This window comes from Pseudochaenichthys georgianus, chromosome 13 (assembly GCF_902827115.2).
Source record: "Pseudochaenichthys georgianus chromosome 13, fPseGeo1.2, whole genome shotgun sequence".
Taxonomy (NCBI): domain Eukaryota; kingdom Metazoa; phylum Chordata; class Actinopteri; order Perciformes; family Channichthyidae; genus Pseudochaenichthys; species Pseudochaenichthys georgianus.
The window spans coordinates 26,868,922-26,888,067 of NC_047515.1; the positions used below are offsets into that span (position 1 = coordinate 26,868,922).

The following is a 19,146-nucleotide window of genomic DNA, read 5'->3' on the forward strand; positions in this document are numbered from 1 at the left end:
GTACTCATACTGCATCAATGCTTCGTGAGTGAGTGTTGTACTTTGATAAAAGAAAGGCTGATAGTAATACAATTGTAATATTTAAACTGAGGCCATAATGTGTATAAGCATTGGGTTTGTCGTGGTTTAACAGTTTTAAACGCCTTTGCTGTACCCACCATCATACAGCTTTTCTCTCTCCTTCTGTCTTTTCCTCCATGCGAGCCTGCGCTCCAAAGGGGTTGCTGTGACCAGAGCCCCACATGTGTAAGGGGATATCTCAGACAGGCAGCGTTCAGCAGGAAGCTCACTGAGCAACTGGCTGCTGCCCCAGCACACTGTAAGGCAAAGCAGTCCGAGGAAAGGAAATAAGCGAGCAAATATATCAAAATATCATCACAGGACTGGAAAGCAGCTTAATTTCAGCTCCTGCAATCCCTATGTAAATACTGCGCACCCACACATACACATACACACACGCACACGCACGCACACACACACACACACACACACACACACACACACACACACACACACACACACACACACACACACACACACACACACACACACACACACACATTCAGCCTCTATCTGGAGGTGAGATCAACTGGCTCCACCACAGAGTTTGGCGCTGCCCGACTGTTCTCACTAGGCAGCGCTGCAGAGGTGAAACATCATCAGCTTGTTGGTTCTGGAGGCTTGCTGATTCCCTCTGAATACTTTCTTCAAGCAAACTATTATGAAGGAAAATATTAGCCCTTTTCACAGAGTATTATGGGTAGGCTATTACTGTTCAGCTGCATGTGAAGGCGATCAACCAACAATGCAAATATTGTCTTTTACTATCTGGAGTTTCCAGTCCCTGTGAATGCAAAGAAATCCAGTTTGGGAATATGCTGTTAATCTGTGCTACTATTTTTTGAAAACATGACAAACCTGATGAGAGGCAGATGATTGTTGTTCAGTTCAACGGCAACAATTGAAAACTGTAGCTGGGTGGCACGAGTCCTATGTCAAACACAACCACTTTACATTACATTTAATATAGCTGACGCTTTTATCCAAAACGATTTACAATTACAGGGACATTCTCCCTGGAGTAACTAAGGGCCAAGTGCCTTACTCAAGGGCACGCCAGTGGTGATGATCCTGGCGGGATTTTGAACTCACAACCTTCCGATCTTCAGCCCACCTCACTATCCATTAGACCACCACTATCCCTAAGCTAAACTTTAAGCTAACTTTGTGCAAGACAATGCACATGTGCACATCAAAACACACAACTGGAATGCATGGCACCCTGGCTGTTCTCAAAGCCGAGTATCTCACAAACAGGCACAAATGTCCCTCGAAAAAAAACACATCACAGTGCGCGTGCGTGTGCGTGCGCGCGTGCGATCACTCAATGTCCTGATAAAAGAAATAAATGATGTCAAAACAGACGTTAAACCTCTTTTTTGTACCTACAGTCGTGTATGGAACCAAAGCAGTCCTTTAAAATACTAAAAGGTATACATTGGTTTCAATATTTCACAACTTCAGGAGGATGTGTTCAATGTAGACATGTCTGCAGCTGTGTGAGGGTGAAAAAGCAAAAACACAAGAGTCTGACCAGACAGGACTGTGGTGTCTATTTCACAGGTTTTGCCTTTAGGAATGCAAACAGCTTCTCTGCATTTCACCGGGAACCTCATGAGAATATTCCAGGGCATTGCGAAATTGAGAAAATCATGTGTAAGGTGAAAGGGAAATGATGACATTCAAATTATATTGAATCAACACTTAATAATAGATGTCATACAGATATAAGGCATAGGCTGTTTGTTTGATTTTCATTTCCGCTTCCTCTTAACAAAACAACAAAACAGACTGTTCTCATCTCTCGCCGGCTGTTTTACAAAAGTCCAGTGAGGAAATGCACTGACGTGGTTTACTGTACACTGCTCATTGTGTTCGTAATTAAAGTGGGACAACACTATTGCTAGTTAATCATAAACACTCTCTGTACACTGTAGCTTGCCTCACAGAGCTGCTGAACTTTGGACTCCTGTGTGGGAGGATACAGCATAAATATCCAGAGTGAAGCAAGCGCATCAAGCAAACACTTGGTTTTTAAATGAATCCTCCGAATCTTTGTTCCACATGATCATAACAAAGAAGTGATTGTACATTTACACAATATGATGACAGTGATGGATGACGACGTGCATCACAGCACCTAAAACAGCAGCTAGGCCTATTTAAATTATTTAACTAAGATGTAGCCTGACACTAAACTCTATCACAATGGGGTGTGTTTGCCTGACATCCTTCAGTCTATCAGGGCCCCCGTTTGGTTTGCCAGGCCTGGCTAACAATGTTTGTTCGGCTTTACAGCCTCTCTGTTTGCTTTCCCCTTGACTGGAGCGACCACCTCTTGGTCTGAGCAGCACTCAAGTCCTGCCACATTTGGGGTCACCCGCCCAGGGCTCGGCCCACCCAGAATGCAGTGCGTCAGAGATAACACAACTGTTCATGTGGTTTATTGCAGGGATGTCACCTTACCTTTTTGCAACACAAACACAACGGTAATTAACCATTTGATGTGGCTCTGAGATTTACCTTCAGATAGGCAGCTTTCTCTGTTTGCCAACTCACACCTCAGGTTTGTTAAACTTTCCCTTGCAGATACCATAAAACTAAATAAAATTTGAGGAAAATTAAGGCGTGACTGTTTCTTTCTTGTGGCTGTAACCTGTGAATCAATCTTATGTTGTCATGAAAGGGGATAATTATTACCTGATAGATTTATTTCAGAGGGTGTCGCAACCAAAGTCATAACCAAAAACATTTTCAGAGAGATCGAGGTCAAAGACAATTTCTTTATTTATATTCAACTTTTGTTCTCAAACTTGTTATTATTCTATTGAAATTAAGATAATCAATCCTGAAGATGGTAAACTGTAGTACCGCCTCAAATTCTGTTTAGCAAATAACCACAAAATATGATATGCAACAAAGATGTGTTTAATCAAAGTTTTCCTCCGTAAAACGACCTATTTATATTGATATGAAAGGGTTTGTGAACTTAAAAAATTGTATAACCTACAAATATGTTTATAATAATGTTTAAGCTACTATTGTTTGTTTACAATGAGCAGCAGGTAGTTTGCCCAGCCTTTTATGTATCCCTACATGACAAGAACAACATCCACAGAGCTATGATTTACAAATCCCAACAACACCTTTGTTATAATTGTTGGGGGTGTTATTAGTTAAGCCTGCTTGTTGGAGAGCAGGAGGATCACATGAGGCCTTAGGGGGATGGGCAACGTTTTCAGAGGGTGGTATGGCTTTAAGAGTTTACTACCATCCCTGCGCTCACTCTCTCACACAACAGAAAGTTTGGAGGCCAAGCGAGCAGTGGGATACCGACGGATAGGAAGTGACGGGACTGCATGAATTGCAGAAGTAGGAAAAAGCGGTGACGGGAATATCAACACAAAGCCGAAAGAGAAGCAACGTGTGCGATCATCGGCTGTAGTACGGATAGCAAACTGAAATGCGCATGATCTTATCAACAAGGCTGGAGCGAGAGACTTTCAATGGAAGTGACCTGGGATCCCAGAAGTGAGAAGCAGAGATTTTAGTTAAGAACCTATTCATTTTCATGAGCGTACTTGTGATACTGGAAACAACTTGCAAACAGCGGACCATATGGAAGTGCGACATGCGATCTATAGTTTGAAAATGAAAGAAACGACTTTAAATAAAAATCAAAGAAAATAGTTAGGGGGTATGAACGCAGATCTTTGGATTTCGCCGCGGTTTTTTCATCTGTCGTGTTCAGTTTTGCGTATTTTGGGTATGTTTGCGAGTTGCGTCTCAGTGGCTTCAGTTCGGATACTGACCCGGGTCTGCGCCCTGGTGCTGCTGGTGGCGGTTGGACTGTGCTCCGAGCTGAGGGTCCGGGTCCGGCTCGCTGACGGACTGGTGACCGAGGAGGTTTTGGAGGCGGACATTGAGAGAGATTTAATATCAGTCGAATTCAAGCAGGGAGACGGGGCACTCATCACTTTTGTGGCGGACTTCAAACAGGTGAGAGGTGGTCCTGTTTACAACTCAAAATAAACGCTGTTGTGCCTTGATACGTGTTCTATATTATTTGTGAGACCCCGGTGATCAGAGGGTTTAAATAAGTTATTTAAAAGTCTTCAATGACTGTTAAACTATCCTTTTTAGATAGACCCAGAACTTATTCAAACTGAGCCCAATTCTTATTAACCCAAATGAAGCATGGGACACATTAGTGCTTCTTGGGCTTTACATTTTCTATCAAAAAACGAAATTAGGGAAGTTATACTTTTAAGTCACTTGTTCATTGTTAGAGCCATTCTTGATCATCCTTAAAATAAGGCAAACTCCAAGATGACATGACCCGTTTTTTGGGGACTTGGGGAAATCCTCAAGACCTCAAGAATGGTTTGTGGTCATTCACTTTGGGAAGCACTGTTTTAATTTGATTCATGAAACAATTTCACCTAATTGAGACTCGAAAATCTGGTCTATCCCCCCAAAAAGTGTGAAAGGGAGGAGTATATGAGCTTTTCCTTGACACCTTATGATTTATTTTGGTTATCTAAGAAATCGGCAATAAATCTATATCCCATCAAGGCTGACAAATAAGGTAACGACAATGGCCTCTTGGGTCAAGCTAAATGGTTGCCTCTAGGGAATAATGTGGGTCCAAATCTGAAGCTTGATGAAAAACATCCTGAAATCCTAACCTGCCTGGAGCATACACTATCACTTGTACACAGACTTAAGTAGAACTTACTAGTAGTTAAATTCATATTTTTCCATCTCAGCTTGAGTTTCACAGAGGTCAAGACAGCTGCTGCTCCTCAGATGTAGACGTCCAAACTCCCAAGTGACCTTAAAACCCCTGCTGCTGACGAGTCCAGCCGCGAGCTGATAATCAGTGACTGTATTTAGCATTCTTAAAAGTAGACGATCAGATCAAGTGTCTCTCCCTGACCAGCACTACATCCACGATTTTTGGAAAGATGACACTGTTTCACTGTTGAAAATGACTAATCTGGGACACATAAATGTCAGTCCTGAAAGAAAAACTACAACTGCTGTGAGCGAGGGTGGGGGAGATTCACGGAGGCCAGAGCAAAGGCTTGTGTCTGTGATGGTTGCTGTCACACAGAAGCTGACAGGCTGGCGAGATGTGAAGGGGGAGATTTACCAGGATTAAATGGGCATGTCTGACCTTTTTGATCTGCAAGTCTGGTTCACGAACCAAAACAGCTAATTTAGAGTTGAAAGAGAAGAGGCCGTCACCCCCAATCATTGGTGACACACCAATATAAAGAGACATACACTGATCTGTGAGCAGAGAGCGTTTTCTCGGTGGTGGAGGCACCCCGTGATGCTGAGTCCCTTCACGCATGCACACACACAGTCCCACATACATCTGCACATATGGTTTTGTTTATTGTATTAAACCTCTTGGATCACTTTACTTTTCCGCTGTCTGATTTATCTGTTCCAGTTGTAGGTTGGCCTCCCCCCCTGCCCCCCTTTCTGTCTCTTGGTCCGCCTGTTCCCGTCTCTGTCTCTTGCTCACTTCTTCCTGCTCTCTCCTCAAATTCGTATTCATATGGTTTTCATTCAGCTCTTGTGCAGTATCTTCAAGATTTATGGAAAGTTGGACGAGCTGTCACTTCCAGCTGCCATGAATATATAGTCCAGATGAGCACATATGGCAAGAAGAGCATTTTGACAGGGATGTTAAACACTGGAGATTCATAATGAACTTTACAGTCAATGGCGGATAGGTACTGTACAGGTTTATGAATTATTTCTGTTACTTTTTATTTACCTTCTTAAACTGAGATGCTATGAGGTCATCATCCAGGATTTAGTTCTAGTTAATACAAAAAAACTATAAACAATGATCAGACAGCAGCCGTCTTCTTCCTTTCTGCTTTTTGAATAATCATCTAGGATGGGATGGTAAATGCTAGAGTAATTAGACACTGCCGGGCTTTTTCTCCTGGATGTGAGAAGGAAGTTTAATCAACCTTATCCAAGCAATGAATCACAATGGGAATCAGCCGCACTGTGATTTTAGTAGGGTTACATTTGCTCTGAAGGCATGCAGACATATGGAAAAGGTTATGTGGTTTAGCGGTTTGTGCTCATCCCACCTCCTTCATGTTGAGAAATCACAACATGTAGATAACGTTGTCTATTAAATTCAAACCACTAAAGGACAGTGATTTTCTAATTGATTTGCAAGAGAAAGCATCATGGGAAGGAGTTTATCATGTATTCTGCATGTGTAGGTTGCTAAACTTGTTTAAATCTTTAGGGACATGTTAGTGATTTCTGTATTTCATCCCTAGTATATCCCTGGTATCAGTGAAGTTTTTACAGCCAACTCTACTCTAAATTATTTAAATTGCAGCAAGATGTTTGCAGTTCAGTGATATCCTGATGACATGCTCAATGTCAGTGTCCACGCTTTTTTTAACATGAGGACAATCAGAAGTGCTGTTGAAGGCTTGAATAGACAGTTCCTCTGAAGTTTGCTGATTCAGTACAGATTTATTTTTTTCAGCAACCACTTCTACAATTTATGGTCCAACACAGTCTCAGACCTTGAGCTGAACATAAACCCTGTCTTGGAGTTTAATCCAAGGGAAATGTCTCGCATTTTTTGAGAGGCTGTTTTTGGTCTTTCCAGATGTAGACACTTTTTAGAGAGTCTAATCAGCGTGTACTCGTGTGTCTTGCTTTCATGTCTAACTAGTGGGTTTGATCAATGCAGGAATGTGAGTGACTTCACTGGCCTCTCGGCTGTGTAAGACTTGAAAAAGGTTTAGTCTCTGGGAAGCAATGATGCACATCCTTGTGCATCTAGTTACATGCACCTTGGCTCTATAATAAAACAGCTTTAATATTTTTAATCTGTTTTAATTCATGTAAATACAAATAAACCTGTAAATATTTAATTAATCTTTTGCAGAATAATTTGAAAAAGCTGTTTGAATTTGGAACATGTCCCATCAACACAAGTGTATTCAGTTCATGTTCAAACAGTCTTGTAAATGGGGTGCATAAGCCACTAAAGCTTTACAACTTAATGTAAGACCAAAGTTTTCCAAAGCTTTGTTATTGCTTTCCATAATGCAACATCAAACCTCTTTGGTGAGTACTTTCATGGCTGTAGTTCTAAATGCATCCATATCAGTGTATGGCATCAGTGATCCCTTATATGCTGATGGGTCATGGGAGCAAGACATATTGGAGGCCCCTTGACACTCACTATCTCACACCATCATGATGAATGAGTCTGGGTTTTGTAAACAATGGCACCTTGGTGAAAACAAGCTTGCCAGCAGTTTCCTGATTCTCACTTAATTTCAGCCTTACAATCAAGGCTGTGTTTCAACCAGGGGCCAATTTACCCTCAGGTCAGTTTGCTCTTGTGTATATTATATTCTGATTGTCTTCAAAGCACAGAGGCTTTATGGATACGCCCAACTGGAAGAATGAACTAGAGATTCTTCTCACACCCTCGTGCGCTATGTCAAACACAGGAGTAGATTTGAGGGTGGGAGGCAGGTTGTTTGGTCTTTCTTTGTGCCCTACCTTTGGGATATGCAGTACAGTGTCTGTGATCCATTTTGTTAGATGTCCGTTCTTTCACAGCCTCCACATGTTGAAATTGTTCACATTTTATTTGCCTTTGTTAGCTATTACGCAAACTCTCCTGTGTGGGAGGCTTGCTGGCAATCCATCTTGTTAATTTGTGTTAGTGTGGGAAATGCAGGGGTTTGCCAATTGAAGCAACTGCTGGTTGTTATTCCCTGATGACAAGTACTGTACATCATTTACAATTTGGTGCAGGGAAGTCACCACATTATGCCTTACTTTGTTTTGGTTCTTTTTTGCTGCCGCACCTTGGGTCTCACTCAACTCTGAAACACCAACCCACTCTGTCACTTGCAATAACTTGTATGTTTTTTACAGATAAGTGTCACCTCTTTCAGGATATGTTGTTGCTCCAAACACCATTGAGGACACAGCATAGGAGAACATTAATTTTACACTCGGCTATATAAGGTTGTGAAAGGTCACTGTGAGTCACCAACAAGCACTGTTATCATCTTGGTGAGAAAATGAAACGCAACTCAAAATAGATTTCAGTTTTATTCCAAGTAATGCTCAGATATTACGTTTGTTTTCAACTCTCAATGTACCATAGAGCCCAAAACTCATAATTTTCCTTTTACAAGCAACAGTTCTTTTTATTGTGGAAGATTGTGTAACTCAAAAATCGCACTGTTTGTTAATTTTACTTTCTTGACATGTTACTTGAAATTTGAGTACATAAAGGTTTTTTTATTAGCTTTTTTATACCATTTCTGTTTCTTTAAGTGGACCATTTTTTAAAAAAAAAACACTTCTTTCTCCTAGCCACCTTGGTTCCCCGTTGACTCTGAATCCCAGGAAAATGGCTTCTTCTGTAGCCTGGCAATGGCCCTTCAAGGCCCAGCATGGGCCCCCTTTGGCCTCTCTTGGCCCCTCTCTGCCACTGTTGATGTCTTTATCCTTTATCCTCCTCCCGCCAGCAGGCCAGATGTTTGTCTGAAATGCTGCTGATAAAGAAAAAAACATCCAATTCCCACAGAGAAGCAGAGATGGAGGACGTAGCATCAACCTCTTTTTTTATTTTTCAAGAAGGACAGTTGACTGCATGGTGCTTTGGCAACAGCAATGAGTCGATAGTTGTGGCCTGCACTGTGCATAGTTGAGATAATTTCAAGCTACCTCAGAGGTTTTAAGATTACAGTTGGCAATGAAAAAGCCAACAAAGGGTTTCCCCTGCCAACGCTTCTGTTCTGTTTCCAGTGTCCTGAAATGTCCTTTTGTCAAATCCATGGCTGTGACCTTTTGGCTGTCTTGGCCTTGTGAGTTTTAGACTGATTTATTGTTTGACTTCACTATGCAACCCTTGTGTCAGTCTATTCTGGTGCTCAATGTATAAGGGTCTACACCTGGGATAGTCTTACTCATGGTGGTGTTACATCATCCCTTTTCTTGTAATATAAACTGCTCTTGTGTTACTTGTCCAGTCATAATACACACTTTCTGTTATAGTTATGAAAAAGAGCCAAAAACATTAGAAAAGAAAGGGATCAAAGGATTTTAAAGGATACTATAGCAATCAGCATCAGGGTGCTTTGTTTTCATGTAAGAAAAAAAGGTCACATAGTGTCTACAAAACAGACCCGCTGGTTTTTTCCGACAATTTAAATGTAAGAATAACATTTTAATTGGGGTTTTGTTGGGTTTGTTAAAGCATATAGCATAAACTTAAAAAAATACCAAATGAATTGAATATTTGCCTTTTTTTAAATGCAACTAATGAGGCTTCTCATTACTTAGCTGATGTGTCCCCTGCAACAGGATATGCAAGCTGTGGGACAATGGTTAGATGCTGAATAGAGCTGTAGTCCTCTCTATTGTTTATGCCTTATCTATCTGCCTCATTTCCTTCCCTGTTAGCACTCACTGTTTGTGTCCCTCGCGTTTCCTGAATGCACAGTCGCCATAAACAGTTTGTCTGGATAATTGTAACCAGATACTGTGTAAATGAATAGTTCGCTCTGTATACTGTACTTTGCACAGGTTTGCAGACTTTTACAGATTAGAGGCTGTTGGAGTGTTTCTGGCTGTAGTAAGTTACCTTCCATTGCTGTCAGGATGACCAAGGGGAACACCTTTCTTTCCGTGTCCTCCAGTGTTTATATGGTCCATTCACTGACACTGTTTTCTAATTGGTTTGCTTTTTGGTCAGCCAGGTGTGACCAGCCCCAAATGTGACTCCACATTCCTGCCTTTGGAGCCTATGTAATTAGCTTCAACTCAAGCATTTCTTACTTCAGCGGCTTTTCTCAACTCCTTTTGTCTGTGTGAGTCCGTCTCACCCGCTCTCTCTGTGTCTCCAAACATGAGCTTTAATCCCTGCCTACACCTGTGTGACAGGCCTCCCCTCATGCACAAAGAAAAATATCCTCCCCATCACCTTAAATGGTAAATCCGTAAATTGTTTTTAAAGAAGAGTTAGAGCCATTTAGGCAGGTTATGGTTCCTAAAAGTAAACACAACATTTCAACACTTGTGTCTCTACACATATGGACCATAGAGAATACTGGAAGCCAGATTCATGCTGAAAAGGTATGCTTAAAGGCCCTGACACACCAAGCAGTCAGCAGAGGACTAGCCGACGCTGAAGTCGGCTGTTGCCTGGCCGTGTTCTCCTGCGTTTTGGCCATGTGTCGCACGGGAACACACCGCACCGACTTCAGTGCGTGAGTGGCAATAACTCTCCTTACCAGCAGGCGGCGGTAGTGTGTATTCGTCATTCAAAAGAGGCAACAACCGGAAGACAGAGAAGAAGAAGAAGAAGAAGAAGAAGAAGAGTATCTTTTCTCCGTAATATCATACAGAGCTGGCCTCTCCTGGATCAAGGTGATGAGCAGGTCTTCGTTTGCATCATTCCAGATCACCATGATGAGATGAAAATGAATAGCAGTCTGTGTGTGCCTTCTTAAATCGTTTGTTTACGTCCCTCACTTCCGCTTCGCTTCTCATGCACTGATTTGCTAGCTGAACAGCCAATCAGAGTGATTATTTGGTCCGACTGCCAGACCCGATGCATGGCCGATTCAACATGTTGAATCGGCCATGCATCGGGTCTGGCAGTCCAAATAAGGCGTGTCACGGTCGACGGTGCGGGACACACCAACCGCGAATGCCCGACAGCCTCTGACGGCCTCTGACTCCCAACATCGGGTTGGTGTGTCAGGGCCTTTTAATATTAACATTCTAGATTTATTCTGCAAGGTTTGTAGCTGTTGACTAAGAAAAAGTCTTAAAAGAAAAATCTAGTTTTAAGCAATCTTTTTTTTAAATGTGAGGTTTTTGCTGCCTGCTCTTACATTTTGCTTGGAACAAGACCAACTTAAATAGCCACACATATACCCACAGTGATCCCAAATGACTCATCAGAGCGTGGCTGACCAACAGTCCACCCCAGCCAGCCATCAGCCTTATCAACAGACAGGGTCTTAGAGGGGATTGGAAAACAGGAAGGGCCTTCTGCACAGGGGAATAGCTACTGGCACACTGTTAATGTTTGTGTGTGTGTTTGAATGTCCATCCGTGTGTGCAAGTGTAAGTTGGCACAGTTAGTTTACTCTCAAAGTGAGATTTACATGTCTTGCAGTAGTCCTTTTACTGGGATAAACTGCTCTTAGCTACAGAGCATTCATAGAAAACATTTTTTATGTTTAAGGCTTTACAAAGCTGTCATTTTCACAGCAAGTTAACCAGGTTTGTCCTCTGTGAAGAGAACGTTTTAGGCTTGCTGGGTTACTGCTACAGTGACTGAGAATGTTCACTGTAAATGGCATCCTTTCAGTGTCTGAATAGGCTTTTGTGCACCTCTTAAATCACCTTGCCTACCAAAGGTAACCACCAATGAAACAGCTCCCCACCTCTCTCCTGTTTTAACAGGTCTTAGTATGACCCACTAGTAAGCTTGCATGAATACAGACTTGTGTTTGGCTTACAGCCAGTGGTAGTTTGTCTGCAAATGGACTAAGTCCCGGGTGTCAAGGAGCAATGCTTAGGAATCTGTACTTGTGTGGATTATTTATAGCCATGCTGACATTTACACGGCTTTGGTTGGTAGAAAACTCAAGGCTTTGCTGTCCTTTTTTGATTATGGCATTACCCGCGTTTTTCAGGATGGGGAAATGTCACGCCTTTTAATTCTCAATGTCCGCACCTGGTGATTTTCTCTAAATGTTGGTCTGCAAACCTTACATTTTATGTTGGCCTGGTATAGGCTTCACTTCTTAAAGGAGTGGTTACATTTTAGTGGCCTTACTCAGTTTCAAGCACTAGCAGGCCAACGTGTATTTTCCTATTCAGATGTGTCACCAACATTTTAGTGTCTCCTGTTTTGTAATATGAGACTTTTGAGCAACATTTGATAGATTATTTATGTATACCCATACTAGAGATGAAGCAGGCTCTGGATACCATATGTTACCCCTACTGATATCCCACAGGAGCTTCACACTTGCCTCTCATATGTGTCATATCTTCTGTCAGTCAAAAGGTACCAGTATATTCCCCCATCAGCAGTTTGCATTATTCCCTGACTTACTTGGCAGATTTTTAAAGAGCCACCTGTTGTCAGTTCCATACTCATTCTTTCTTGGTGTTAAAATGCTTCCTGCCATCACATCACAACTGGTTAGAACCCTTTTTTTTATCACACCACTGCACACAAAAAAAAATCACTTTTCTTTTAAATCTGTCTGCACAAGTGAGTCAGTGTGTGCATGTGCCAGTGCTGGTTTCAGGCAGGCAGAAGTGAGGCCAGTCTTGTCCAAACAAACAGTTGAATCCAGCAGCTTCTGTCTGGATGGAGATGTGGAGATGATGTCATTGTTATTACTCTTTTTGCTTTTAGAAGCCATGCTGATTATTATCTCGGCAGCACTAAACCGCTAAGATATCAACACTGGTTTGTTATCACCATTTAAAGTCTACGGTTACACTACATTTCTAACAAATGGCTAGAGACAAATATTATATTTGGACTTTTATTCAGTACTACCCTTATAATTAACGGAGTAGTTTGAGTATCCAAAGTGATATATGGGAAGATTGAAACCCCAAATTGTCATATTTGCAATCAGAGTTTTCTAATTCAAAATCAAACAAACAAGATATGATATCCCAATGTGTGAGCTTAGAGGCAATCGTAGGCAGATGTAGTTAATTTTGGACAGAGCAGGGCTAGCTTGTTGTTAGCGTTCTTTATGCTAAGCTAGTGGACTGCTGGCTTTGGCTTTATATTAAGCTAACAGACTTGAGTGATCAAATAGTACAAGTAAGTGCATTTCCAAAATAAATGTCTTAATATTTTCAGTTACAGATGTCAACATAGTTGCATTACAAAAACGTTGTTGCCACAGAAAGCACTTTTGCTCTCCCTTTGCCCTTTTTGGCCAAAATCCTAGAATAGGGCAGTAGAGAAAGACAATCATTAATATGGACACATAATGACAACAGAGGAGGAGGAGATCTCAGCGCCTACACTTTTCCATTGAGTAACATTCAAAGAAGCAGAGTTGGTGGAGCTACTCTGTTTCTCTATAATTACCCAGAGAGCCCTGGGGCAAATCTATGTGGCTGACACAAATGCCTTCCCTCTGTCTTCTCTCTCTCTGCCTACACACAAACGCATGTACACTCAGTGTCCCAGCGTAGCGCCATGTGTATGCAATATGGGAGGTCCTGAAGTTGTGGCCTCTGCTTCTCCCTACACTTGAGGAGAAATGGCCCTCTTGGCTGCGGCCACACGAGGACGAAAACGGCTAAACGCATAGGATTAACGCAAACGCAATCACAAACAAGCTTCCGTCCACACGCAATAGTTATCCGGATAGTGTCTGTCCACACGAGACCGCTCCGTTTAGCTCCAACCGCTGGAGAAGCTGCAGTACATATGCAGGAGCCTGTACGTGGCGCTGTAACATCCTCCACAAAAGCAGCGAAGAAGCATGGTTGTCATGGCCCTTCTGTTTATTCTCCGCGGTGGGGGCCGAGGGAACCGGGCAGAGTTTTTCGCCAGTCAATGTGTATTAAAGTTTAAATCTTCCGGACAAAATTATAAAAGTGCCGGTCAGGTCTTCTTTGTTATTTATTGAGCTTTAAAACAAATGAATAACGACTCTATAATATAATAATAAAATACACGGAGCCTCTCTTTTTCCTCCCTCTCTTCGGACAGCGTCAGTGTCTGTCTCATGCAGCAGCTGATCCAGTAATGAGCGACACGGCCGACAGTAAAAATAAACATATTTATAACTAGTTTAGGGAGTTTGAGAGGTAATAAAAATAGCTACGGGTGATGATCTGACTTGAAGTGTGTGTTTTGCTGCAGCGGGAGGAGCTGCAGGTGAGCAGAGCTGCGTGTCTCCGTTCTGTCAGATTAGACTTCACTCGCGTTTAGGTCCATATCGAGAGAAAGATAAATAATCTGAATTCAGTGTGCAGTTTACTTTGACGCGGGGGTGAGCAGCAGAGGTGGGGAGAGGCGGGGCTATAGCCTCATCATTATCAGAAAATGATCGTATAGGGCGTACACACGGAGCCGTTGGACCCCCCCAGAGCGTTGCGTATGCCGTTCTATCCACCTTGGGACCCGTTATCGTTTCCTCAGTCGTTTAGTGCCGTATTCGGTCGTCCTCGTGTGGCCGAACAGTCTATATAACTCTAAACAGTAACGCAAACGACCGTTTTCGTCCTCGTGTGGCCGCAGCCTTAGCCTTCTCTCTATCGACATTGTACTCCGCCTTCATTGCATCTCACTGTGTTCGAGGTGTAATAATCATGCCTTCTGTAGTCTTGACATTCTCTTTAATCATTTAGACTTTGTTTTTTTAAAAAGGTGTACTTGGTTATTATCATAGTATGTCAGCATGGCAACATACAGTATTTCATTGCAACTGTAGCCTAAGCTTTAATACACTGAGCATCTCACAGAGATATGTGAGGCAAACATCTGAAGTTAATATCGTATAAAGCCTGTGAATCAATGTTTGCTCAGTCATTTGCTTTCCAAAGGTCAAACACTATCGCATAATTGTCTTGTGTCATACCCATGCTTGTATTGTACGCCTGCCAGAAACTCTTTTCCCAGAAAAAGTGGGTGTTAGAATGAGGAACCTGTGATCATGCAACGTAGTCTTCAAAGAACTACAGACCTAAACACTTTAAGGCAGGTTCTATTGCTGTCTTGCCAGTATGTACACTTCTGCATATAGGAAGTGGGACAGAGGAGCTTAAGGAGAACTCAATGGGGTTGTCTGTGGGCTATTTATCTATCCCAGAGTGCCTCCTGCTCAGGGAGTGGAAGCCTTCAAACCGCAGCCTGTTTGCTTCAGAAGGCTGTGTGAAAAGCGGAGGAGGGGTGTTTGGAACTGTGTGTCTCCAGGCTGAAGCCGGTAGGGGGGGTGTCTGATGAATGGGAGGACAGGTCTGCTGCTCTGCTCTCCACAGTCGGAGCTTCCCATCATGCATTGCATGCCCCGCACAGAACTCTTTATGGCCTTGGGTTTTGCGCCATATCTCTCACACACACTTGCCAACAGAAACAAGCTTTTTTTGGGAATTCTCCACTATCAGTATTTTCCTACTTCTAAAGTTCCTCATAAAACAACGTGGTAAAATGTTCCTGACTTTTACAACATGTGAGAAAGTATGATAATTTTCTCTAAAAACAGATCCTAAGCCTTAATTTGACAGTTCAAATAACCAGAGCTTGACTGCAGCAATGTTGCACAGGCCTACAGACAATATAAAAAGTATCAACAAACTGTCAGATGAAGCTCTATGGGCGTAGCTAACATAAACCCCTCTTTAGTTTTAGCAGACAGTTGTTTGAAACATCTTTGAACTCCACATATTGAAGTACTTTGAGTGTCTGTAAAAGTGCTACATTAAGTACGGGGATGGAAGGAATATTTGTTGTAATCTGTCTGAACTGGCACATATAAACACTAAGTAATTATAACCTAGTTTCATGCATCATTTCCCGATGTCTTCTGGGAATCGTCTGTTTATCCGTTGAGCAAGTCATCTCTCATCCCTTATGTCTTGCAGGATGTGAAGATATTCAGAGCGCTGATCCTGGGCGAGCTGGAAAGAGGACAGAACCAGTACCAGGCCGTGTGCTTCATCTCTCGCCTTAGCCGCAATGAGATCATCCCGAGCGAGTCAATGGCCCGTCTCAGACAGGTATTACGTCAGGGCATCAAGCAAAATTGATGTTTTATAATTAACATTTCCATTTCTGCTTTAAAAAGAGCAATTTCATGTCCGGAGTATCTGAAGATGTGGATATTTATAATGTTTTTTGCCTGTTCAGAAAAATCCTCATGCCATCAGATTGGCGGAAGAGCGGAGAGGACTGGAGCAGCTGACGATGAGCGCCGCGGTTAATTTAAGTCAGGCCTCTCAACTCAGCTCCCACATTCACAATATGTGCAGCGAGGCCCGGGAGGCCATTTACACCAGGGAGTCCGATGTCAAACACTGGCTGGACAAAGGTCAGTGTCCTCTTCAGTTTGTTTATCATTGAAAGTAGCGGAAGCAAAATGATTGTCTCTTTTCCTATCTCTCTCTGTCGCTCCTATACCCCCACAGCATATATCTCTTTAAATGACACTCTTTATCTCCCGGAAACTCTCAATCTTTCCTGTTTCTATCAGGCAAACACCTCTTTCCACTTACTTTTAGTGATACTACTGCAGTTGTTATCTCTGGCTTTTTGTTGATAAGGCTCTATTACTGCTCATGCTATCTTTGTGTGTCTGTCTCTTGACATTCCTGATAATACCTCCTACTTTTAACTTTAAAAACAAATCTTTGAAACCTCTCAAAACAGTCCGATAAGTAATATTTGACATGATTTGCATGACATATAAAGGAATTCTGATCTGATTGTACAATCCTCACACAACATTTCATTAACTATTTGTTTTAAAAGGCCCTTTAGCAGTGGGATCTTGTATCTTAATAGTGATGAAGTCCAAATTATCCAGGCTGAGGAGAATCCTTATGACAGCACTTTTGTCCACTGACAGCACTGTTACAGAGGAAACAATGTTGATGGTCATGGTTCAGTAAGCACTCTGCACCATTATCAGTGAAGGGAATCTCAGTAGCGTCTCCTTTGCATAACAAAGCTCCCCTTTTACTGCACCATCTCCCCTCCTTTGAGCCACTTTGTTTGCCCCCTTCATTTCAATACAGCGTTTAATTGAGTGAAATCCGAAAGAGAAAGATTCACACAACTCTGCGATAGCTTGCTTTTGTTTTTAACACCATAGCTCTGATAATAAAGCCTCTCATGTGTCTGTGTTATAGGAGTGGATGGCTCCATATTCGAGGTCCTGCCTCAAACAACAGAGGCGCCCAGCTTTAAGGCCTGTCACTCTACTAAAGACTTGTGGCAGCCCTGTCTCTGCACATACAGCCTGCGTCTGGAGTGGTACCCATGTTTGCTGAAGTACTGCCGCAGTCGGGACACCACAGGCAAAGGCTCCACCTACAAGTGTGGCATCAAGAGCTGCAGCAAGGGCTACCATTTCACATACTATGTTCCCCAAAAACAGATGTGCCTATGGGACGAGGAGACCTAGCATTTTATTCTGGATCGTTAAGAAAAGATAAATACTTTTTTTCCCCTAGCCAAGCCAATGCTTCCCCACCCAGGCTATTCAAAGCAAACACTGGACCTCGGTTTATGTGATGTTTAGTGAAACTGTCTCAGGTGGGGAGTGGTGGGATCCAGATGTTCAAGCTGAAATATAAATGAATTCAGGTTCAAAATGAGACCAAAACCATTACAGGAAGCAGAAATGCAGCGTGTGTTTCTAAGAGAAACCACTCACTTTTGGCCTTTTCTGGAAAAATTTACATATTTTTTTGTAAAACGATAATGTGACTTTGCCAATAAGCTGTCCCTTTTGTGCCTTTTTTTTGGAGAAATGATTGGAGCAGAAGATGCCAACAACAATAACCTCCCAGTATGCACAAAGCTGGAAAGTGCATGCCAGTTCAGTCAAACACCAACAGAGGAACAACACAGTCCAACTCTGATCAAAGGAAGATACTGGATATAGATAATCTTCCACTATATGGAAAGGTGTATGTTTTTGGACTAATCTATTTCATGAAGCTTTGTGAAAATAGCCAGCTAAACTAAAGATGGCTGACACAAGAAATGCTTCTTCAATGCTGGCTTTATTTATTTTAGTTGCAAAGTGAAATTATTGAGGACTATTTTTTATATATATTTTTGCCTTAAGCAAGTGGTAAAAGTCACATGTCTAAACAAAAGGTTGTTAGAAACGATAACTATTTCAAACACATTTTAGAACCGTTTAACCTCTTGGATTTTGGATGTTGTTTCAAGTATGATCCTTATGTCATAATACTTGTTAAAACAGGTTTATTATCTTCTTTATTGGAGACTGTTGTACTTCAGCTCTTCTCCATCAAGACCTGGGGGGGGCACTCACATTATAATGTCCTTTAGCTCAAATAAACCAAAGTGAATGGATATACGAAAGAAGTAAAAGAAGAGTTTAAAGTTTCACTTTCTAGCAACATACTCTTCACTGTGGCGTTTTTCAAGGATTCGCTGAACCTGCAATGTGGCCTTTTAAATAATCTATACTGCCACCTTCTGGCAAAACAGTATATTTCTCGTTGTTTCCCAATGCCAAAATGCTTTTCATGGTTTTCAGTTTTGTTCATGTCAACAGTTAAATGTCTATAATTTATGCAACTCAAGTCCCTAAGCATAACTCATGCCATTCAATGAAAGCGATTTAACTTGTAGGACCAAATTTAATTGTATCTGTCTGTTCTCCAGAGCAAAAGGTTGATACTATTTTGGGTTTTCTTACCTCCTCCTTCATTTCATTCTTTACCGCTATATGAAAAAAAAGTTTCTGTTCTGTGTGTTGGAATATCCTGCTAACTAATGAACCAAATGAGTGAAACATATGTGGCCTTAACTGGTTATCAAGTGCCTTAACATTTCCACTGATATCTTTGCTATGTAATTGTAGATTACGTTTGTAAACATATTTTTTCTATGAAAGAGTTTTAAAACATGTTGTAAAAAAGTTGCCATAAGAAGAAAATTAAGCATTTAGGTAACGTGCCATTTGAGAGTTGAGTTTCAATAAAGTCTTACTTTGCACTGTTTATACATTTGCACGTTTTTGTTTTTATTTGGGGACATGTTATGACTTTATTGGACATTAAACGGTAGAGGGCTGATGGGAAATAATGCTGGATTTAAACTGGGAATGGTGTGACTACATAAAGAGCACCCTTACGCCCCTTTGGAAGTTAGATGTTAATGATAATTTTAAACGTTAATGTGCTGGTGTGGAAAAATATCTGTTTAATGACCCACTCACAAGCACCAAGGTGTGGGACTGCATTGACACTTACTTTGGTAGGAGTTTTCACAATGGGATGAAATATTGTCTGTACCAGTGTGCA

The 19,146-nt window shown here is 41.8% G+C and overlaps 1 protein-coding gene across 1 annotated transcript; it reads left to right on the forward strand.

The window, feature by feature from the left end:
* Nucleotides 1–3,337: 3,337 nt before the first annotated feature.
* Nucleotides 3,338–18,843, forward strand: oafa (OAF homolog a (Drosophila)). The gene is made up of 4 exons (XM_034097125.1): nucleotides 3,338–4,059; nucleotides 15,727–15,861; nucleotides 15,992–16,172; nucleotides 16,993–18,843. The coding sequence occupies exons 1-4, from the start codon at nucleotides 3,760–3,762 to the stop codon at nucleotides 17,265–17,267; spliced, it is 891 nt and encodes a 296-aa protein (XP_033953016.1). The 5' UTR covers nucleotides 3,338–3,759; the 3' UTR covers nucleotides 17,268–18,843.
* Nucleotides 18,844–19,146: the final 303 nt, after the last annotated feature.

Excerpts from the sequence above, each read along its gene's own strand:
- oafa (XM_034097125.1), top strand. The coding sequence starts at position 3,760 with ATGAACGCAGATCTTTGGATTTCGCCGCGGTTTTTTCATCTGTCGTGT. Across the intron at positions 4,060-15,726 it reads TTGTGGCGGACTTCAAACAG|GATGTGAAGATATTCAGAGC; the intron begins GTGAGAGGTGGT and ends TATGTCTTGCAG. Across the intron at positions 16,173-16,992 it reads CAAACACTGGCTGGACAAAG|GAGTGGATGGCTCCATATTC; the intron begins GTCAGTGTCCTC and ends TCTGTGTTATAG.